This window comes from Ichthyophthirius multifiliis, assembly GCF_000220395.1.
Source record: "Ichthyophthirius multifiliis unplaced genomic scaffold scaff_1120509251035, whole genome shotgun sequence".
Lineage (NCBI taxonomy): Eukaryota > Ciliophora > Oligohymenophorea > Hymenostomatida > Ichthyophthirius > Ichthyophthirius multifiliis.
The window spans coordinates 11,123-34,620 of NW_004086263.1; the positions used below are offsets into that span (position 1 = coordinate 11,123).

The 23,498-nt window shown below is 17.4% G+C and overlaps 6 protein-coding genes across 6 annotated transcripts in view, besides 45 other annotated features; 4 read left to right on the plus strand and 2 right to left on the minus strand. All coding sequences in view use genetic code 6, as the record gives it.

The window, feature by feature from the left end:
- The window catches only part of IMG5_132800 (hypothetical protein), a gene marked incomplete at both ends in the record, with an annotated part of 429 nt that extends 66 nt beyond the window's left edge, over window positions 1-363 (minus strand). Inside the window, one exon of the mRNA XM_004031947.1 lies at window positions 1-363. This exon is cut by the window's left edge and continues 66 nt beyond it. Coding sequence (XP_004031995.1) covers window positions 1-363 — 363 coding nt within the window.
- Window positions 364-501: 138 nt separating this feature from the next.
- Window positions 502-536: a microsatellite.
- A 90-nt stretch (window positions 537-626) lies between these two features.
- Window positions 627-676: a microsatellite.
- Window positions 628-670: a microsatellite.
- A 750-nt stretch (window positions 677-1,426) lies between the features above and the next one.
- On the plus strand, window positions 1,427-2,671 carry IMG5_132810 (hypothetical protein; the record flags this gene model as incomplete). Its single annotated transcript, XM_004031948.1, has 1 exon — window positions 1,427-2,671. The coding sequence occupies one exon, from the start codon at window positions 1,427-1,429 to the stop codon at window positions 2,669-2,671; it is 1,245 nt and encodes a 414-aa protein (XP_004031996.1).
- Window positions 2,672-2,683: 12 nt separating this feature from the next.
- Window positions 2,684-2,732: a microsatellite.
- A 205-nt stretch (window positions 2,733-2,937) lies between these two features.
- Window positions 2,938-2,970: a microsatellite.
- Window positions 2,971-4,696: 1,726 nt separating this feature from the next.
- IMG5_132820 (metallo-beta-lactamase protein, putative) lies at window positions 4,697-6,118 on the plus strand (the record flags this gene model as incomplete). Its single annotated transcript, XM_004031949.1, has 1 exon — window positions 4,697-6,118. The coding sequence occupies one exon, from the start codon at window positions 4,697-4,699 to the stop codon at window positions 6,116-6,118; it is 1,422 nt and encodes a 473-aa protein (XP_004031997.1).
- A 95-nt stretch (window positions 6,119-6,213) lies between these two features.
- Window positions 6,214-6,253: a microsatellite.
- Window positions 6,218-6,256: a microsatellite.
- Window positions 6,257-6,269: 13 nt separating this feature from the next.
- Window positions 6,270-16,534, plus strand: IMG5_132830 (MIR domain protein; the record flags this gene model as incomplete). Its single annotated transcript, XM_004031950.1, has 11 exons — window positions 6,270-6,564; window positions 6,609-6,801; window positions 6,877-7,702; window positions 7,897-7,999; window positions 8,137-9,018; window positions 9,091-9,674; window positions 9,779-14,672; window positions 14,832-15,509; window positions 15,808-15,956; window positions 16,040-16,255; window positions 16,361-16,534. 11 exons carry the CDS (start codon window positions 6,270-6,272, stop codon window positions 16,532-16,534), a joined length of 8,994 nt encoding a protein of 2,997 aa, XP_004031998.1.
- Window positions 6,811-6,864: a microsatellite.
- Window positions 8,001-8,084: a microsatellite.
- Window positions 8,632-8,668: a microsatellite.
- Window positions 9,689-9,768: a microsatellite.
- Window positions 12,510-12,570: a microsatellite.
- Window positions 14,727-14,785: a microsatellite.
- Window positions 15,535-15,615: a microsatellite.
- Window positions 15,554-15,621: a microsatellite.
- Window positions 15,736-15,789: a microsatellite.
- Window positions 15,737-15,790: a microsatellite.
- Window positions 16,297-16,352: a microsatellite.
- Window positions 16,297-16,357: a microsatellite.
- Window positions 16,298-16,359: a microsatellite.
- A 515-nt stretch (window positions 16,535-17,049) lies between the features above and the next one.
- Window positions 17,050-17,087: a microsatellite.
- A 490-nt stretch (window positions 17,088-17,577) lies between these two features.
- Window positions 17,578-17,659: a microsatellite.
- Window positions 17,588-17,664: a microsatellite.
- Window positions 17,591-17,679: a microsatellite.
- A 38-nt stretch (window positions 17,680-17,717) lies between these two features.
- Window positions 17,718-17,782: a microsatellite.
- A 631-nt stretch (window positions 17,783-18,413) lies between these two features.
- Window positions 18,414-18,443: a microsatellite.
- A 160-nt stretch (window positions 18,444-18,603) lies between these two features.
- Window positions 18,604-18,638: a microsatellite.
- A 199-nt stretch (window positions 18,639-18,837) lies between these two features.
- Window positions 18,838-19,594, plus strand: IMG5_132840 (uracil phosphoribosyltransferase, putative; the record flags this gene model as incomplete). Its single annotated transcript, XM_004031951.1, has 1 exon — window positions 18,838-19,594. Exon 1 carries the CDS (start codon window positions 18,869-18,871, stop codon window positions 19,592-19,594), a length of 726 nt encoding a protein of 241 aa, XP_004031999.1. The 5' UTR covers window positions 18,838-18,868.
- Window positions 19,595-19,622: 28 nt separating this feature from the next.
- Window positions 19,623-19,708: a microsatellite.
- Window positions 19,669-19,718: a microsatellite.
- A 279-nt stretch (window positions 19,719-19,997) lies between these two features.
- Window positions 19,998-20,994, minus strand: IMG5_132850 (prohibitin, putative; the record flags this gene model as incomplete). The annotated part of the gene is made up of 4 exons (XM_004031952.1): window positions 19,998-20,152; window positions 20,202-20,575; window positions 20,640-20,874; window positions 20,919-20,994. The coding sequence occupies 4 exons, from the start codon at window positions 20,992-20,994 to the stop codon at window positions 19,998-20,000; spliced, it is 840 nt and encodes a 279-aa protein (XP_004032000.1).
- Window positions 20,884-20,908: a microsatellite.
- Window positions 20,994-21,052: a microsatellite.
- Window positions 20,995-21,052: a microsatellite.
- Window positions 21,053-21,745: 693 nt separating this feature from the next.
- Window positions 21,746-21,806: a microsatellite.
- Window positions 21,807-21,955: 149 nt separating this feature from the next.
- Window positions 21,956-22,039: a microsatellite.
- Window positions 21,981-22,024: a microsatellite.
- Window positions 21,990-22,039: a microsatellite.
- Window positions 22,040-22,845: 806 nt separating this feature from the next.
- Window positions 22,846-22,921: a microsatellite.
- A 21-nt stretch (window positions 22,922-22,942) lies between these two features.
- Window positions 22,943-22,982: a microsatellite.
- Window positions 22,983-22,987: 5 nt separating this feature from the next.
- Window positions 22,988-23,017: a microsatellite.
- Window positions 23,011-23,058: a microsatellite.
- Window positions 23,059-23,123: 65 nt separating this feature from the next.
- Window positions 23,124-23,174: a microsatellite.
- Window positions 23,175-23,342: 168 nt separating this feature from the next.
- Window positions 23,343-23,396: a microsatellite.
- Window positions 23,390-23,437: a microsatellite.
- Window positions 23,390-23,441: a microsatellite.
- Window positions 23,428-23,487: a microsatellite.
- The last annotated feature ends 11 nt before the right edge of the window (window positions 23,488-23,498 follow it).

Consider the following 23,498-nt stretch of genomic DNA (forward strand, 5'->3'; position numbering starts at 1 on the left):
AATAAAGTTTTAACCATTTTAAGCTTTCTCAAGGCTACATTTAGAATGTACAACCATATTGAAAATTTAGTTGAAGAGTTACCATTCACAATTTGCTACTGGGACGCTAATTCCTACTCTTTCACATTCCCATTCAGATCCTTATTTTAATCTCCAATCAGGTGTTAAACATTAGCAAAAATCTCTGTTGACCATTTAAGTGCCTTCTTATTATCTGCATCTTGAGCAAAGATTACATTCTGCACATTCAGTTACTTAGCTATCACACTCACAACTAACATGACATTATGTTTAAGAAGGCAATTGAGCTAATGCAATAGACACTAAACCAATAAATATAAATAATTTTAATGTTGAATTCATTCTTTGACGTTATTTTACTTTAATATTTTCTATAAGTTTTTGTTTGTTTATTATTATTATAATTTTTATTTTAATTTCTATTTTTTTTTATATTATTAATTTTACATATGCTAATTAAATTCTATTTGCGTTAATTTTAAAATAATTGAAAAATAAAAAAAATTCAAAAATAACTTAATTATAATTTTAAAAATACTATAAATTTATTTTTTATACTTTTTATCTATTAATAATATAAATATAATTAAAATATAATTGAACTGTATATTATTTTAAATAATATTATTAATATATTATTTTCAATATTTTATTTAAAAACTATTTATATATCTCAAATCAGAGATTAATAATAATATTTTTTTAAAAAAGTTTACTTATTAAATATTCTAAAATATAATTTATCAAATTTAAGTAAAATAAATAATTTTAAGAATTATTTATATATAATATCTTTATATGTGAAATAACTTAATTTAAAAATTAAATAACTGATTTATTATAAAAAATATTTATAATTAAAGTTAAATTATTTGAAAAAATTAATTTAATTTTTAATATTATTCTAACTTAAGAGTATAAAATAAATATAATAATATTAAATTTTACAATTTAGTTTTTAGTTAACATGCTTTTATCTATTTTCATATTTATTTTATAAGTTTATAATAATTTATAAAATAAAGAATCATTAAATTTATATAATTAGTTTATAAAAAATTAATTAAAATGATTTATAATATATAATCAAAACTAGAATAGAATAAAATATAAAATTAATATAATAAAATAAAATATCCCTAATAAATAATTTTTTTTTAAAAATAATAAATAATACATTAAATAAAATTAGTTTATATAATATATTATAATTTAAAATTAACATAAAGATAATTAAAATATTTAGTAAATTAAATCATAAAATTTTTATAATAAAATAAATTATATTAGAGTTAAAAATTAATATATAAATATTTAAAATATTTATATATAAAAAAATATAATTATTAAATAATAATATTATAAAATATATTGAAATATAAATAAAGTAAAATAACGTCAAAGAATGAATTCAACATTAAAATTATTTATATTTATTGGTTTAGTGTCTATTGCATTAGCTCAATTGCCTTCTTAAACATAATGTCATGTTAGTTGTGAGTGTGATAGCTAAGTAACTGAATGTGCAGAATGTAATCTTTGCTCAAGATGCAGATAATAAGAAGGCACTTAAATGGTCAACAGAGATTTTTGCTAATGTTTAACACCTGATTGGAGATTAAAATAAGGATCTGAATGGGAATGTGAAAGAGTAGGAATTAGCGTCCCAGTAGCAAATTGTGAATGGTAACTCTTCAACTAAATTTTCAATATGGTTGTACATTCTAAATGTAGCCTTGAGAAAGCTTAAAATGGTTAAAACTTTATTTAAGATATTATTACTTATGATTGGTTAAGACTTACTGTTTAATTAGATAAAGAATGTATATCTTAATTAGTAACTAGACTTCTTTGGGCTAAGGATTGTACCAATTATGTGCCCTTAGATTTGTAGTATGTTATTTCCTAAACTTAGAATAGTTTAACCCTTAGAATTCCCTTAATCGATATCTACAATCTTACATAAAACACCTAATTAACTGGTGATGGAAGAACCATTTACTAAATTGTTTGTTTTGCTATTGAATTAGGTCACTTAAGAAGAGTTATTAGATAACATAGGTTTTAAATGAGAGTCTATACAAACAGAGACTAAGTTGAAGTATTCCATCTTACAGTTGAAAAGTAAATTACTGAAGGATGTGATAAAGGTTAGGAATGTATTATTGTTGCCAACTTAGATACTGAAGGAAGAACTTGTTCTGATTAAACATGTACTTCTTACTTAGCTTAAGGAACTGTTCCAGTCTATACTGTTGGTAACCATATGTATGTTAGAATTTTATTCAAGGACAACTCGTATACCAAATATTTACATGTTGTAACTGTTAAATTCATTGATGATGCTGGTATCTACAATTATGTTAGAAATATTTAATGGTGGACTCTTAGATAAGGATTAGGATCAACCGATGTAGATATTTTGCTGTTCTAACCTCATGTTAATGCCTTAGTTGAAGTCTCTTTAAAAATAGCTCTTTCTTAAGATGCATTAAGAAATTTGGCTGAAAAAAATGAAATTGATGAAGTTAAATAAAACTTCCATGTATAAGTTTAAAGCAAACCTAAAAACACCGAAACTGAAAAAGCTAACTTCTCATCTTAATTATTATGTGGATTAGCTTTATCTGCCTTAACTTTAATATTATGATTAAAATATAATTTTTATTATAATTTTTAATTTAATTATAATATTTTTAATTAATTTTATATTATAAATATTAAATAAATAATAAACAAATTAGAAAAATATTTTTAATTTACTAATATCTTTTATTTATTAATTTCAAAAATTTATCAAATAATTTATTTTTTTCATTCAATTCTGAAAAATTTTATGATTAAAATATTTTTTATGTATTTTCATAAAACAAATATAATCATTAAAATATTATCTTGCATTTTTACATATAACTATTTTATATTAATATTTTTTTATTTTACATATTTATAAAGATTTATCTATTTTATTTTATTTTAAAATTAATAGATATTCAATTATATTTTTTTTATTTATAATAATATTTCTAAAGTTTGCCAATATTACTTTAGTAAAAAAATAATTATCTACAAAGCAGCATATTCTTAACTAAAATTTATGATTAAATTTAAAAAAATATATTTATTTATTAAAAGAAAAACTATTTTTATTTTTTTAAAAAAATACGCCTAAATTAATACATATAAAAACAAGATACCTAATAAACTATTTAGTATACTGAAAATTACCTAGACTTCCTTAGTATTTTCTATTCAGATTTTATTAATAATATAGGATACAATACTATAGGAAAATGATTTAATAATGTTTTATATTCTAAGACGTTCATTAATTTTTTGAAATTTAGAAAATAAATTATGCATTTATTACAGATAAGAGATCACCTAGAAATTTTATTCCTTTTTTCGGGAATAGTTTTTATTTTAAGTATGATTTTTGTTTGTTTAAGTGGTTAGTATTTTTGATTCTTAGACTAGTTTTTAATTACTATTGATAGAAGTAATTAAAAATAGTTAATTGCTAGATTAAATAAAATATGATATAATAGAGCAATTGAATATTTAAAAGGAGGATTTAATAGTTAAAAAAAAAGCGGTTTTATTATTTGATTAAATCAAAAATATTTCGGCTAAGTTAGTTTTGAAAAATTTTACTTTTTTGGATATTAGCTGAATATATTTATGTTTAAATGAAAGGGTTGCAAATTATATTGATTTTATTTTGCCAAAATTTGATAAAGATAAGAATTTTATATTTATTGTAAAAGTGGTGGTAGATCTAGTATTGGTTGTAGTATTTAGAGAATAAAAGGGGTATTTAAATTAAATTAATATTTTTAGGAGGGGGGGAGGATATTATGCTTTTAATTTAAAAATAATTAAGAAATTCAAAGTAAATAAATTTATTTTTTTATTAAAAATTTAAATTATTATTTATTTAGTTTTAGAATAATATAAAGGACTTTTTATATGTAATAATAAAATAAACAATTTAATGGTTTTAACAATATTTTTATTGAAATAATTTATTAGGTTTTTACATTAATTTAAAAAAAAGTATATAATAGTTTTTAATATTTAGTTGATTATTTTTTAGACTAATAATAAAGCATTTTTCTTATAAAATTATAAATTATTTGAATATATATATGTTAGTGTAAAAAATAAATATTATTAAATAATTTAATATTATTTATTACTTAAAATTACTATTTAATCTAATGTTTTTAATCTAAAGTTTGTTTATTTAATTTTATCCGATTTCTAAATAATACAAATTTTATTTTAGAAATCATTTAAAAACATAATTATGATAAAAAATTAAATATACTTATATTTAAATAATTTGATTTAAAATTTAAATATTTTTTTTTATCAAAAAAAATATATTTCGTAATTAAATAAATATTTGATAAATAAAATCTTTTAAAACAAAATTTAAAATTATAAATATAATAAAAATAAATTGTAAAAAAAATGATAATTAATTAAAAAATATCATATATATAAAATAAATAAATATTTATACTTTTAGAATTAAAAATCGTATCTTTAAATAATAAAATCTTAAAATAATACTATAAAAATAAAAAAGTAACAAAAAAATTAAAAAACAAAGTAAATGGGTTGTAGTTCATCCTAAATAAATGAAATTAGCTAATAAATATAAAAGTAAATGCCAGAGGCAATCATTAAAATTGATGAACATAAAAACTTTTATATAATTTAACTTTTCACAGCATGCTTATCAGAAATGGCCTATTATATAGAAAGTGATAAAGAAGCTATTATAATAGATCCAATGAGAGAAATCGAGCCTTATTATAAATTAATATAGGACCGTGGATCTAAATTAAAATATGTTTTCGAAACACATTTCCATGCTGATTTTGTAAGTGGACATATAGAATTAAATATAAAAACTGGTGCTTAAATAATATATGGGCCAGGAGCTAAAGCTTCTTATTAAATTAAGTCTGCTAAAGATGAGGAAATATTTTAAGTAGGGAAAATAAAAATTAAAGTACTTCATACTCCTGGACATACTTTGGAAAGTAGTTGCTATTTACTTTTGGATGAGAATGATAAACAATATTGCGTTTTTACAGGGGATACTCTTTTCTTGGGGGAAGTAGGAAGACCTGACTTAGCAGTAAAAGGGGAAGAGATTACTTGTGAAAATTTAGCCGAATTACTATATGATTCTTTAAGGAATAAAATAATGAAATTAGAGCCTAAATGCATTATTTATCCAGGACATGGGAGTGGAAGCGCTTGTGGGAAAAAAATACAGTCAGGAAATAGCGATACATTGGAAAATTAATTAAATACTAATTATGCTTTAAATAAAGATTTAAAAAAGGAGGATTTTGTGAAAGTTTTAACAACTAATATAGGGTAACCTCCTTAGTATTTTTTCCATTCAGCAGAAGTGAATATGAAAGGATATGAATAAATAGAAAAAATAATTTCGAAAAGTTTTATTTTTTTTAACATTAATGATTTCTTGAAGTAAAGTAATAGTAATACTACTGTTATTTTAGATACTAGAAATTAACAAGATTTTCTAAATGGATTTATTCCTGGATCTATAAATATTCCTCTTTCAGTTAATTTCGCTGTACTTGTAGGCACTTTATTTCCTCCTTGTATAAGTTTCCTCTTAGTTACAGATGGAAAGAGTGAAAAATAAGCTATTATTAGACTCGCGAGAATCGGATATGATAAAATAATAGGATGTCTATAGGGAGGTTTTGATTCTTGTAAAAATTCTGGAGTCGAAATTCATTCTTTGAAAAATATTAAAGCTTTAGATGCGAAAAATGATGCTATTTTCTTAGATGTTAGGAACAAATAGGAATTCGAAGAGGGTAAAATTAAGGGAGCATTAAATGTACCTTTTAATGAGTTAGCAAATTAAATTTAAAATAAAGTATTTGAGTTTCCTAAGGATAAAGATGTGTATGTTTATTGCAGAAGTGGAACAAGATCTAGTATTGCTTGTAGTATTTTAAGAAAATTAGGGTTTTGTAATTAAATTAATATAGAAGGAGGATTCAATGAATTAAAAAATAATAAAAATTTAGAAATAATATGAGAAAAAAATATATATATAAATAAAATATTTATATTATTAAGTTTTTAATTAATAAATATAAATAATTTTATTATATAGAAAAAATTGCTAATTTGTTTGTTTTTTTTGTTTTTTTTGTTTTTTTTTGTTTTTTTTTTTAAAAAAATATTAAATGGAATAATAAAATTAATTTTAAAGTAATAAATCGATTTTAAATTTCGGTTCAACAATATATTTATCTTATGAAAATGAATAAAACGAAATTTTCATTAGTTAAGCTGAAGGCTTTACGAAAAATAGAGTTTAGCTTTTGTAAGAAAGTCATATTAAAAAGTATGGCAATTATATGTCTGGATTATTTAAAGTTTACCCTTCTTTTTATAATAGTCAATATCTAAAAATAAAAACAAAATATGAATAAAAATAAATTGATTAATAATAAGATTCAGTTTAGTTTAATAAAAGAAGTACTTTTTGTTTTGTTTTTTTTATAAAAAAATTAATAAAATAGCTTTAAGATAAGAAATTCCAAAGTAAGTAAAACAAATGGACGAAGAGGCATAATTAAATTATGAATAATATAAAAAACTTAAAGGAACACCAGTTTTATATGGATAAATAGTTTAGTTTTTACATTATAATTCAAATAAGTATTTATATTTAGATTAAAACCATGTATCAGATTACGAATATGATAATTTAAAGTATAAATTAATATATATTGAAAAAAAAATATAAATATATATTGAAAAAAATAAAATGTATATAAATATATAAAGAGTTCAATTAAAAGAAGAATATTCAGATTAGACATGTTTTAGGATATTACCTTGTTTTAGTTATTAATAGGAAAATTAAGGAATTATTTATAATAATGATTTTATTTATATAAAATCGACATTAGAGTGTAGAAATAATTCAGGTGAATTATATTTGCATGCGTCTGCTGATGCATTAGATCTAAATTAAAAAAAGTAAAAACTTTTAAAGAAAATTTCAAAGTCAAATACATCTAATAATGAATCTGAAAAAAATTATAAAAAAAAAGAAATAAATGCATCTTCTGAATAAAAAAGCTAATGGAAAATACGAATATTTTCAGAATATGTAGATGACAAATTATCTGTTTGTGATATTATATGGATAAATTATTCTGAATAAGATGTATATATAATTTATGAATTTTTATTATTATATATTTTTTATTAAAAAAAAAAAAAAAAAAAAAAGTTGAATTTAATAACTTAAAAATACGATGAATCAAATGAAAAATATTTATTAAAATTTGAAGGATTTGAATAAACTGAAAAATATTAAAAGTTTATTGGTAATTCAAATGGAATGTTTATTATTTAAAGTTAAAATATGCATAAAGGAGGACTAGTAGAATGGAATAAAGATTATAAATTAAGACATTTAACTACTGGGTTTTATTTGAGTTTAGGTAATGTAGTTAGAGGAATCAATGAAATCGATTTTGGGGAATAGAATAAATTGCTCGTTTTAGTTAAAAACATTAAATAAGCTTCTTCGTTTAAATTTGAGTTAGTTTAATCTAGTTTAATCTAGAGAAATAAAGAACATTTAACTAAATATTTATAAAAAGTATTTATATATATAATAAATCAATTTATATTATTTAAATGTTATTATTCTCTGTAATTATTTAATTTAAACTCAATATAAAAAAAATGAATAATAATCATTTAATTGTTATTTTATTGAGTTTTTTTTAAAAAAATTACAGTAAAATTATAAAAAAAAAAGATAAAAATATATATTATTTTTTTGGTTCAAAGGATTCTTATTTTAGAATGTCTTGTTTTAATAAAAATTAAACTTATTGGTTAAAAACAGCAGATTCTAAGGAATTCGGGGATATAATGTCCTGTTAATTAGAAGGTATATATATATATCTAAAAAATAAATATTAAATATATATATATATATAAATATATATATATATATATATATATATATATATATAATTTTTAAAATTATAGATATTGATGATTTTATTAATTTTGATTAAACTTAAGTTTAAATATATCCTGCATTTTCAACAACTAAAAAAGAGGAGTATGTATTTAAATTAGCTAAAGCTAATTAGAATGAAGTTCGTATGACATAGTTTTTACTTTCCTGTAGAAAAGTAATTACTAAAGCTTTCAAATATTTAAATCCAGAATATATTGAGGAGATAAAATCTATGAATTATTAGGAAGAATATAATTAATTTATTATTAAAATTAATCGATTGGAGAAATGTTTGATTGATTTGAATCTATTTTGTTGCAATAAATTATTGGCTTATCTCTATATTGATTAGTAATATGGATAAATTAATAATTTTATTTAAAATGTATTAAAAGAGTAACATTTTGTTGAACTTTTAGTTTCCTTATTGGCACTTTCTTTTCCGAAAATTTAAAATTTATAAGAAGCTTTAATTATTGAAAATGAATATTAAAATAAATTTAAATTTAATAATATATATAATAATAATAATAATTAATAAAATAGTATAATTTTAATATTAATTTTTTTTATTATTTTTTTTATTATTTTTTTAGATATTAATGAATATTCTAAATATATATAAGAATAAATAATTAGAAAAAAGATAAAGTTTTGTGTTTTAATTTATAAATTATTATCAAATATATGCACAAATAATTAAAAAAATTAAGAAAAAGCATCTTTATATCTGCCTTTATTTGCAGTTTAATTTCGATATATACCAAGTGCTATGGACTGTATATTATAAATAATAAATAATTACTAAGAACTTCTATTTTAATTATATAGATTGAATAATGACTTCGTAAAAGGAGAGATAAAATATGAGAAATTATAATAAAAAGAGAAATTATCAAAAGAATTTTAATAATAGTATTAAAAAAGAAAATCGAGTGGGAAAGGTAAACAAAGTGCTTTTTTTAACCTTAAAGAAATTTATGATTTTAATATATATGAAAAATTAAATGATTTAGAGAATAATTATAATGAGAAATATGAAAAGATGACATTTTTATTAAAAGAAAGAAACTAAATCTTCAATAAAGAATAATGGGATATGATTCAGTATTTTTGCTTTTTATTAGTCAAAAGTAAAGATTTTGGCTTAAAGAAACAAATTTTAAGGTTTTTAAGTTAAGGAAGTTGCTTTTTTGGGGAAGGAGTTAATGTTAATTAAGAGTTGATATATGAGTATTTAATTAAAAATGGTTTAAATAGAATTTATTAAGAGAATCATTTAGTTTAAATTAAAAGCTAAGGAAAAGATCTTATTATTTATTTAAATAATGATTAAATTTCTAATAATTTAGAAGTTAATATAGAAAAATTAGTCACTTTTTTAGGGAAAAATATTAATAAAAAATAAAAAAATGAAAATGATATGTTTGTGTTTATTTCTTGTCAAATTGAGTTTCTTGCTACTATGTGTAATTCAAGAAATTATACATGGAAAAATTTTATTGAATAAAATTATACTTTTAATGCTTTGGCTGAAACTATAACTGAAGAATAATATTCGTATGATTTTAGAGCTTAGATATATTAATTATTAAATAAAGTAAAATTAAAAACTATATAAATATAAATATAATATATATATATATATATATATATATATATATATATTTATATATATATATATTTATAAATATTAATCAAAAGCTTTATATCGTATAAGAACCTTAAAAAATATAAAATATACCAGAATTATGCATGGTATTAAAATTTGAATAAAAAGGATAGAAAAAATAAGAAGTCGAAGAAGAAGAAAATTATTAAGCAGATGAAAATATTGAGAAAATAAAAGATAAGCTATTAATTTATATAGGTGAAAAAGCGAGAGAAATATAAGAAATATTCCATGAAAACCCAAATTAAATCAATGATGAAATTAAAAAAAGAGAAATTTAATAAAAAGCGGGAAATATTTATAATAACTTAACTTATGAAATACTAAAAATAGTTTATTTATTAATTTAATTTGGTTGCTATGATATAAAAAGAGAAATTTAAAGTCTTTCTTTTAAATAAAATAAATAAGAGCAAGTTTAGGAAAGCCAGATTTTTAAGATTTTATAATATGCAATGACTATTTTTGAATATGATAAGACTTTTCCGGAAGCTCGGAAAGTTTTGGTTTAGAAAAGAAAGGAAAAATAAGAATAAATATAGAATAAATTACAAGAATAAGGGAAGAAAATATTTTATGGAGTAACGGGTATTATGGGAAAAGCCTTTAATATGATTAATTTTTTCGAAGTTTTATAATAGGAAAATAACGAGAAAAACAAGAAAAAAAAGAAGGAAAATAACATAGAAATAATCGCGGAAGACCAGGGCATTATAGGCGGAGGTTTTTTGAAATAAAATGATGTTTTAAAGAAAATTCTATAGAAAATTTTAAATGAAAACCAAGATGAGTATGAATTTAAGATTAAGTGTTAAATTTGTAATATTTTTGGGAAATATTTAGACTATAAACATGATTATATGCTTTCTAGGATTAAAAATTAGTTTGTTTATATTGTTTAGGATAAGTTTAATTTAATTTAAAAGATCTAGTCTTTTGAGAATGATTTTAAATCTAAATCGGAAGTTATTAGGGAATTCAAAAAATTCGTTTAGGATAATATTTAGTGCTTTTTTAATTAGGTTTTATGCACGGGGACTTGTGTGGATGAAATGGGAGAGTTTCAAAAATAATTCTAGAGCTTTTTTTTTGATAAAAGGAAAGATAAGTTTTCGAAAGATGGGGAACTTATTAATATTAATTAAATTCTTAATAGTGAAATATTTCCAAGTTTAGTCATGCTCTTTTGCTTTTCGTAAGATTATGAGATGGAGAAGAAGATTTTAGGGGTTTTGTGTAAATTTTATAATTAAAGAAATCAATTGGCGGATTTACTTTCTTAATTAATACTTTTATTTGATGAGGGAAATCAAAAAATACACGAAATTACGAAGTTTAAGTTAAAGAAATTGACGAAGTTTATAGAAGAAAGTGAGAGTTGGATGAGTAGTTTAAATAATGAAGGAAATTTAGAGATATTGGAAAAGACTAGAAATGATTTTGATTTTTTCGGGAAGATTTTAATTAAGAATAGTTAGGTACGAGTTATTTAGAATAATTAAAAGAGCGAAGATTAGTATGAGGTTTTTATTGAAAACGAGAATGAAATCGACTTTATTAGATAGAAGATTTTATATCATAATAAAGTATATGAACTGGCAATTAATTTAATTAAAGATTCGGTTCATATATTATAAGGAGAAGAGGAAAAAAGAAAAAAAAATAACTAAAATATCCAAACAAATATTTATTGTTCCAAAATGAGGGAACTTTTTAAATCGTGTTTTTTTTTCCTAAAAAACTTTGTAAAATATAATACTTTTAATTAAGAAATTCTCTCCGAAAATTTAGTTAGTCTTTTATAAGCTCTACCATTTAATGTGGGTTTAAGTGAACTCTATTGTGAGATTTTTCAGAATAATAAACATATTTGTTTGAGTAAATAAACTGAAATAACAGATGACTTTATTAAATTAATTATAAGTAATGGAAGATAGGCTAAATATTTAGACTTTTTCTTGATTATTTAGAAAACTAATAATGAGTATTTAATTAAAAATTAAAAATTAGTCTTAAATCTATTCCTAGACCCTAAATATAAACATATACTATTATATTTAGATAACGATAAAAATTAAAACAAGACTAAAGGATATACCTTTAGTTTCCAAAAATAATATGAAGAAGATGAACCGTATGTTTATCATGCAAAATTATTAGATGTTTTAGCTTTTACGACTATAGGGAAAGAAGGAATGTATATGAGTGAGTAAAAGTTAAGGCAAAATATCAATTTAAAATATGTATTTGAATTGTTAAGTCAAAAAGATGAACTTTGTGAGGGGATAATGGAGTAAATAGGTCTTTTAAAAATTCCTTTATTGAAATATATATATTATACGTTTTTAGAAAGTGAGAAAATATCAGATGAGTTTGTGAAATATATAGAAGATTTTATTAGATTTATTTAAAAGGAAAATTAAAGGATTTTAAGTTAGGAGAAATTTTCAAAATTTTTTTATGTTTATTTTGATATATTTTTATTTGTTTTACATAGTTATAAGGCTATTTTTTCATAAGATAAGGAATTTTCAAATAAATTATAGAATTAAATAAATAGTGAAATACATATATTAATTGAAAATATAATAAAAAAAAAATTAGTATTTGTAAATGAGAAATATTATTTTGATTAAAATGAAATTAATTATCGGGAATTCGAAATATATAGAAATAGATGGAGAAAATTTATAGCTTTGATTGGAGGTTTTAAAGTTAATAATATAATAATAAATGAAAATAGTGGTTTTTTATAAATAGATTATAATAATAATAATAATAATAATAATAATAATAATTATAATAATAATAATAATAATAATAAATTGTATAAAAAAATGGCAATGGTTGATAGTCCTTAAAATGCAAATAATATTTATAAAAACAATACTGATAGAAAAACTAATAATAATATTTTTTTTTAACTTGGTAATTTTATTAAAAAAGAATAAATAGAAATTGATCCTGATGTTTATTTATTTAATTAATGTATAAACTAAAATGAGATATGGTAAATTTTATGGAACATATTTTTGTAGACATTTTTAAATTCTGAAAAATTAGTAGATTTAATAAAAGTTGAATAGAAAATTTTTGCTTTAGCACTTGATAAAGTTGAGTATATTTTTCAGAAAATTCCTATTATAAACGAAATTATTAACAAAGGTGAAATTTTCCGAAAATTGATTAATTTTCTTGAAAAAGCTCATAATGATAATACTTGTACCAGTACATTTAAACTAGTATTGAATGTTTTGGGTAATTTTATAGAAATAGATGATTATAAATTATAAAATGAGTAATATGAATAGGATTAGGACATAATAGAGTCTTTAAAAAAGGAAAATATTGAGAAAAATTAGAATTTTTTAAACCAATATGGGGCTACTTAGATGATATTTAATTAATTAAGTGATTATTCGAATATGGAATGGTCCGAAGAGTTATTTATTTATATAATTTAATTCGGAGTCAAATTATTATATGACGGAAACAAGGAAGTTTAGAAGAGTATTTTTAATTATTTTATGAATTTTACTTAAAGTGAGGTATTTTTTAAGACAATTCATAAATATATAAATGATGAAATACAAAAAATAAAACGGGAAAAAACTAATACTAATAATAGTTAAGAAATTACAATATTCAATTTCTAAAAAAAAGATGATGTAATTTTAACTATTTTAAGGTTCCTTTAATTATTGGCAGAAGGCCATTATTTAGACTTGTAAAAATATATGAGATTATAAACCCAAAACTACCACAATTATGACCTTTTAGAGGCCATAATAGGACTTTTAAATGCCTATTTTTTTAAAAAATAGGAAAAATATATCAAAAATATGACTTAATGTTTCGATACATTGACTGAATATATCCAAGGACCTTGTAAAGAGAATTAGATGGCACTTATATAGGACAATTTTTTAGATTTGGCGTCTAGTTTGCTTAGTATTGATGAAGTTATGGAAGATTAGGAAGCTGAAAAGGCCCTTCCTAAATGGGAAATCGCTAAATTGAAGTATAAATGCTCGATTACATTGATATCTTTGCTAGAAGGGAGAAAAAAAGAAGATGATATAGTCGTTAAGATGATAAAAAGCATCAATTATGAAATTATAAAGAGAAATATAGTCGATATATACCATTTATATAAGATAATCGGGAAATAGAATTATAATAAGGAGCTTTTTAATCATTTTGATGATGAATAAAATGAAGAAAATTAATAAGGATTTATAATAGAAACTGGGTTTAATTTATATATTATATTGAGTATTTTTAATGAGGAAGAGGAAAATTATTAATAGGAAAATAAATTGAAAAAAAGGAAAAAAAAAAGAGAAAAAACCACTAATATATTAAAAAATAATCTAGTTTTGGATATTTTTGGATTAGCATTTACTATGGCAAAAGGAATAAAAGATATGGTGCAAGAATAGGCAAATAAAGTGCATTTTTTAGTAAAAAATAAAGATATTGGGGATGATATTTAGACTATTAAGATTAAATAGAAGGCTTTAAGGGAACTTTTAATGCAAGAAGCAGTTTAATTCTTTTAGTAAAATACATTACATATAGAGGTTTTGAGAGAAGGAGATAATTACTTGGAAAAAACTTATTTTTATTGTCCGTATTTTTGTAAAGATTTAGATAAATAAACTAAAAAAAAATTCAATATGAATGCAAATAGAATTTCTGTTAAAAGCAAAGTTACTAGTTTAATGTAAGAAAGTTAAAATTTAATTAAAGTAATGAGACATAATTATAATTTAAATAGTTAACTTAAAAAAATACGGATTTTACATATTTTAAGTTAATAAATTAATCTTTTAAGAGATATAGCTTTTGTATTAGCAATAGCTATAAATTTAATGGTTCTTTTTAGTTTTTAAAGAGATGAAAATAAATAAATAGTTAATTTATGTATAAATATAATTAAAAAACTTAAAATATAAAAATAATATATATAAAATAAAGATATATATATATATATATATATATATATATAAATATATATATTATATATATATATATATTATTTTATTTATATCTATTTACTTTATTTTTATTATTTTTATTTAGATACTTAAAAATATATTACCACTATAGGTATTATTCTTATAGTTTTAACTTTAATTATTGTCCTTTATTTTCTATTACTTACAGCTCCTATATTGATAATGAAAGCTTGGGAAGGAGTGGTATATATTATATATATTTAATATATTATATATTTTTTTTTTAAGAAAAAGGACAAAATAAATCTTTTAAAATACATTATAAGATTTATTAAAACTATTTATTTATTACTCTCTGATTTTTATGTACTTTATTATATTATTTATGGTATAACTGCTATAGTTGGACTTTCATATACACCATTTTTTTTTGTTTTTCATTTATTTGATATTTTGGTCCGTTTTCCAGAGCTTTTAAATGTCGTAAGATCTGTATATATACCCAGAAAACCTATTATGTATACATATTTCCTATTTTTAGTACTTTTATATGTTTTTTCACTATTTGGATATTATTGGTTAAGAGAATCATTTCCACCTACTTTTTGTGAGAGTGTTTTTACCTGTCTTTTGACAACATTTGATAAATGTTTTAAATATGATGGTGGTTTAGGAGGTTATTTAAATAATTTAGATTAAATTGAAGATGAGAAGAATAGTACAACATATTTTTTAATAAGATTTTTTTATGATAATATTTTCTTTATTATTTGTATGATTATAATGATAAATATTGTTTCAGGTATTTTGTATTTTATATGTTTTAGTATATATAAATGTAAATAGATATTTATATATATATATATATATATATATATATATATATTTATATATATTTATATTTATATTTTATTAATAAAATTTAATTTAATTTTTGTTTTTTTTATATTAAAGGTAATAAAACAAATATATATATAAAAATTTTTATTTTTTAAATAATAAAAAAAGTATATTAACATTTAATTTTTAATATTATAATAAATATATGTATATAAATATATATATATATATATATACATATATCATTTTTATATTTTTAGGTATTATTATTGATTAGTTTGGTGAATTAAGAGATAAATTAAAAGAATATGAATAAGATTTAAATAATAAATGCTTTATTTGTAATTTTTCTAGTGAAGAAATTGAAAAAGAATCTGATTAAAATTAAGATTTTATCACTCATATTAGAGTTTTATTTATACATTTACATATTTATCTATATTTATTATTTTTTACAGATTTTAATATTTATTTTATTTTTATTTTTTTAAGTAAGATCATTGTATGTGGAATTATTTATATTACATAGCATATCTTTAAGATAAAAAATAAACAGAATATACCGGTATTGAAAGTTATGTAGCTGAGAAAATTGAAAAAGAAGAAATCGGATGGTTTCCTATTAATAGAGCTTTATGTATGAATAAAAGAATGTAAGCAAAGGAAAATTAAGAAGTTATAATTTCATTAAAGGAAATGAATAAATCTGTAAATAATATATTAAATTTATATTAATAATATGAATATAAATATATTTATATTAATGTATATATATTTATATTTATATTTATATTATATTTATATTTTATTTAGTAACTTATAATTAAAGATACTCTTAATATTCTTAATTAAACTGTTGATAAAATATCTTAAAAAGAAAATAATTATGTTAATAATGATTATATTACTAGTCTTTATTAGAAATATAAAAATAAAAAAGTTAATTTTGTTTATAGTTTAAATAACTTAAGTGATAAATCAAATTGAAAAATATTATATATTATATATTTTATTTTTTCATATATATAAAATTTTAATTTGTGTTTATTTAGAATCTTTTTTTAAATAAATACAAATTATTAAAATCAATTCTTTTCTTATCTTAAATATGTATAATTTTGATTTTTTAAAATTAATTTATGCATTCCTTTTATTTATGATTCAATACAATTTCTTATACATTATTATTCTTTTTTAGTATAGGTATTTTAATTATTTATACAATCTTAAAAACATAATTTTGATATATCCTTAATTGCAAATCCTAAGCAATTTATTTTATCATGATCAATTTAATTATTTGCTTTGGAATAACGATTAAATGGATCTAATCTTAATTTCATAAAATTCCTATAAGTATTCATGGAAATAGTAGATTCGAATTTTTCTTATAATTTATCGAAATCCATATTTGTTTTTAATATTTATTAAAATAAAAATAATAAAAGTATATTTAAATTAATATTTTATTTTTTTTTAAAAAAAAAGTAAAATTAATATTTATTTATATTAAAATATTTTAATTTATATAAGAAAATTTAAAAACTTATCCCCTTTTTTATATACGAATATATAATATAATTATTATTTTATTTTCAAAGATAAGTGAATATTTTATATTTTATATTATGAAAAATAATATGTAAACTCTATAAAATATTCATTATTTTAGAACAACAAAAAAATTAATTATTAAATCAATTATATTGTCGTTTGAAATTATTTTACTAATCTGTATTTAATAATTAATTTAAGTGGGGTTTTATATTTGTTTATAAAAAAAAATTATAAATAAAGCATCTTAAGAATACAAAAATATTTTAAAATAACCTCATTAATTCATAAATATTCGTATTTTCTTATTATATATGAATTAAATATATTGGTGATTATAATAATTAAAATCCTTATATAGTTTCTAAATAACTTAATGACTGCAAAAATAAATAGTATAATTCAAATAAATAATAAATGTTATATATATAAAACATTATAATAAAAAGAATATATTAATAAATTAATTATACATATATAAATTTATATTATTATTATTAATATTATAATTATTATTAATATATCTATTATAATATTTATTATTATTATATCTATTATTTTATATATAATACTATTATGCATAACATGTACATTTATATTACTTATACATAAAATAATTAATAGTTTATATTTATATATATAATATATTTTATTTATATATTTATATGTTTTATATTTATAATTTTTAATTATTAATTATAAATATTTTTATATTAAGAAAAAGATAACTCTCTATTATAATTTATTTTATATAAAAATTAAAATACATATTAATTATATAATTAATAACTTTAAAATTATACATAAATTAATTAATTTTTTTTTTATATTTTTTTTCTTTATTAATTATTAGATATTAAAATATTTTTATTTTTAAATTTTTTTTTGTTTGCATTATTTTACAATTTATTTTTACTCATATATTTAAAAGATATTATTTTACATTTTTATCTTCTTTCTTATATATTATTTTTTATTAAATATATTAAAACTTTCAAATAATAATCTATATAAGAACATTCAAAATAATTATTATTTTTAAATATTAAGTAAAATATTTATATATATTATTAAATTATATGTTAATTTTTAGTTTATTTAAAATAAATATTCTTCATACTATATATATATTAGTATTTTTATTATTGAATTTGATGTTATATTTTTAGTTATATTCTTTTATATTAAAAATATTTTATAAATAAAAAAATCCATTATATGCGAAAATATTAAATTAAAATCATAATTTAAAGTAATAAACAGATATTGTAATATATAATATCTTTTATGTTAATTTTTATTTAATTACTATAATTAATATTTTAAAATTAATATTTAAAAAAAAAAATATTTATGAAATATTTAAAATAAAAATAAATTAAATACTAAATAATTTGAAAAATACTTTATATATAAAAAATATATATAATAATTTAAAATCTTAAAAAAATTAATATAAATATTAAATTAATTATAAATTTTTTTTTTAAATTTTTATATGAATATATATATATATATATATATATAAAATATATATTTTATAATTCATTAAAATTAAATTTATTCTATTTAATATTATATGTAGCATGTTTATCCAAATAAAAATATAATATTTATAATAACTTTTTTTTTTTAACATTTTATATATTAATTATAATTTAATATGAATACTTTTTTTTAATTAAAAAAAAATATATTATAAATTAAAAATTATATATAAAGTCTAAATTTAAAAAAAACGAATAATCAAATAAATATAAATAAAAAATGCAATAATAAATTAACACAGATAAAAAATATTTACCATTCCTAACAGTTTAATAATAGTAAGATCTCTTAGCTAAATATAACAGTTTAACAATTCTTCCTGAAAATCAAACACGCTTAATCTTTTCCAAAATTCGAAACTAAGATACTCCTACATCTTAATTTAGACATCATGCTGATCGTATAATGCGCTTATTAATAGAAACCGCTTTAAACATGTAAGATACTTTAGTTATTTAGAGAGAATCTCCTTGTTCATATTATGATTCTGTTGAAATAAAATAATAAGACGATTTTATAGCTGTTACTATAATGAGAGCCGGAAATAGCTTTTTGCATGAACTTTTATAAATAATGCCAGATATTGAAGTTGGTTAAATTCTATTATAAAGAGACGAAGCGACTTAAGAAAAAAAACCTATATTATATTATACTAAATTACCCAAAAATATCAAAAATAAAAAAATTTTACTATTTGATCCAATGATAGCCACTGGAGGCTCAGTCATTAAAGCTATCGAAGAGTTAATTAAAGTCGGTATTTAAGAAAAAGATATAACTTTTGTAAATTTAATTGCTTGTGAATTTGGACTGAAAAAACTTTTCAATAAATATCCTAATATTTAAGTAGTAACAGGAAGTGTAGATCCTATGCTAATTGAAGAAACTAAATATATTGCTCCAGGCCTAGGAGATTTTGGAGATAGATATTTTGGTACTAATTGATAAAGATTTTGTAGCATTAAAAAAAAATTATAAAAATATATATATAAATAAAAAAAAAATATATATAAAATTAAATATATAAATAAATATATAATTATATATATATATATATATTTTTATATATTTTATATTTTTTTTTAATTTCTTATTTTATTTATTCCCTATTTTTGTCTCATTTTTTTTTTTGTTATATTATCTGATCTAATTTATATATTATTCTAATTTTAATAATTAATTTTTTATAATTTTCAATTATATTTTAATTTTTTTTTTCATTAATAATATAATAAAAAATTATAAAATCAATAAATATTTTTATTTTTTTATTATATTTTATATATGAATAATTTATATATATATATATAATTATTTTTATATTTATAATATATATATATATTTTTTTTCATTTTCCTTTTTCAATATTGAATTAATAACCACTACTTGTTTTGAAAGCATCCATTTATAAAATATCACTGCTAAGCATAATATGATTTCTCGAATCTGCTAAAACACCTGAAATTTCTTTTGCAAATTCAATTCTTTTTACATCCAAATAAGCTTTTATTTAATTTTTTTTTAATAAATTCTTTATTTTATTTTTATTTACCTGGATCATTAGCTGCTGCTTTTCCGACTAATTCAATAGATTTAGCTTATGCTTAAGCCTTGATAATAATTGATTTTTTTTCATCTTTAGCTTTTTCGACCATATATTTAGCTCTTTCAGCTTCTTATTATGCTATTTTTTTAGCTTCAGTAGCTTCTTGATATTCCTTTGAAAAAGAAAGTTCTGTAATTGCAATATTTTTAATATTTATATGGAAAAGCTTAGCTCTATCTTCTAAAGTTTTTCTGATTTTCTCACTTACTTTATCCCTTTAACTCATTAATTAACTAGCTGAATATTAAGCAACAACAGCCCTCATAATTTCATTAACTATAGAAGGAAAAACTACTTCATCATAATCTGTTCCTACATATCTATTATATATATATACATAAACATACATATTATTTATATATATTATTATTAAAAAAAAAATACCTATATAATTCAGGTAATTTTGATTATTAAGGCTCAAATAGTACTCTAATTGTTAAATTTATATTTTACATATCTTTATTAGCAGTATTTGCTTAAAATGATTTAAAACGAGTTTATGTATTAAATAATATAGGACGTTCAAAATAAGGAATTCTAAAATGCCATCCTTCAGAATATTAAAGACTTTTTAAACCTTATAAACGAGAAAATATTAAAGCAGTATGACCTGGTTCGACTTTTTATTTATATATATATATATATATATATATTTGATTTTACCTGTAAATACACAATTACTTAAGGCTGTTAAGCCTAATATACCTAAAGTTCCTAATGTAACTAATGGAGCTGCCATTTTTTTTGTTTTTGTTTTTTTTTGTGTTTTTTTGTTTTTTTGTTTTTTTTGTTTTTTTCGGATATTTATTTATTTAGTTTAGTATTTAATGTGTGTATTTATGTATGTTTTTTTATTAATATAGGAATTTTTTTAATTATTTTTTATTTGAAAATTTTAGAAAAGTATAGAAAGATATTATTATATTTAAGATTAATATATTAATTTAATATTCATATTATTTTGTTTTCTTATTTGTAAATTTTTTTTTTAAAACTTTAATTTTTTGTTTAATAAAATATAAAATTTATATAAATAATATAATAATATTAAAATATGAGATAGTTATAATTTATATATTTAAGAAAGAAAGAAAAAATATTTTAAGTATTTAATAATTATTATTTTTAAGTTAACAAGAAAGCACATAAAAATAAAACTTTTAAGATAGTTTATATTTAATTTAAATTTCAATCTAATGATATATTTGATAAAAATTCTATTATTTATAATTAAATAAATATTTATTCTAATAATAATTAAAACCATTTTGATTAATAATAAATTTTAATTATATTTTATTTGAAAATTTATAATATAGTTTAATAAGTTATTTTTAAATATTTATTTTTTAGATTGTAATGAAGTTATTATTTATATTTATATCACATTTAAAAATAATTATTTATTTTTTATTGTTATTATTTAAATATTTTTTTTTTTTATATTATAATAATATAAAAAGTTATATAAAATATTAATACATAAAAATAATTTATATAAAAAACAAATAAACTTAATAAATTTATATAAGAAAATAAATAAAAATAATATTAAAAATTTAAAGATATTTTTTTTTTTTTAAGTCATTATATTTTTAATTAATTAAAAAAAAATAATATTAATTTTTTATTTATATATTTATATTTGTAAAAACTATTTATTTTTTTTAAAAATAAATTAAATATTTTCTCATAATATTATAAATATTTAATTAATTACAAAAATATTATATAATATATAATATTATTATTATATATAATATTTTATAATTAATAAATATTTTTACCAAAAAACTTTATATTATTTATTTCGAAAAAAATAAAAATAATAAATATAATATATAGACTATATATTTACGTAAATGAAGAATTTTTAAAAATATAAAGTTCTAAATAATAAGTTATAATTAATTTTTTTAAAAAAAACCTCAAAATAATATTTATTTAAAAAAAAAAAAAATAGAAATCCTATATAATTAAATAATAAATTATTTGTTAATGTTATTGTTTTTCTTTTATATTTATAATAAAATTAATGCAAGGGAAAAAAATATAAAAATACAAAAATATATAATGAATAGCATAATTTATATAAATAATATAATTTTTTAAAAATATTTTTTATAATATATAATAAATACACAATATAATATAATAATATATAATATTTGATTAGTTAGATAATTTGAATTTAAGAGAATTATATTACAATATTTTAATGTATAAATTTTAAAGAAAAATATATCAAATAATACTTATTAAAACAAAAAAATTAAAAAGACAGAAATTGTAAATTTAATTTTTTACAATTTTTTAATTTAATTCATCATAATATTTTTTTTGTATATAAAAATAAATTATATTTATTGTATAAATTTATTTAAAGTATTTATAATTTTAATAAAAAAAATAAGATAAATAAAATTAAATATAAACCTGGAAATTAAATAAAAATATAAATATTTTATATTTATTTATTATATAAAAAATAAAAAAAAAAAAGATACACAAAAATATTTTTAATTTAAAATAAATATTTTTTGTAAATATTTTAAAGATAAAAATATAATTTTTTTTATAATAATAAAAAATATTTATATATATATATATATATTATATTAATTAATATAAATATATATAAATATATACATTTATATTATATATATTAATTTATTTAATTATAACTTTTTATATTTATTATTATTTATTTTTATATTATATATTTTTGGTATATTTTTTTATGATTTTTTTTGATTTTTTTAATCTTTAGCTTTATTTTTTCCATCTTTATGTATATTTTTTATCATATATATATTTTTATTTTGTTATAAAATTTTTATGTTTGATTTTTTTTATTAAACAAAACAATATTTTATATATTAAATATTTTTTATTTTCTTTTATAAATTTTTTTATTTTTGATAAATATTTAGTATAAATATATTTTATTCTTATAATTTGTATTTATAAAATATTTATTTTATTTTTATAAATAATTATTTTTATCATATAAATAATATGATTTTAAAATTTTACTTATATTAAAATATTATATTTATTAAATATTATTTAAATTATATTTTATAATTTATTTAATTAATATAAATACTTTAATTAATATATATAAATACTTTTATTTAAAAAAAAATTATATTTATATTTAAAAACAATAATATATATATATATATTTATATATATATATATATATATATATATATATATATATATATATTAATTAATTAA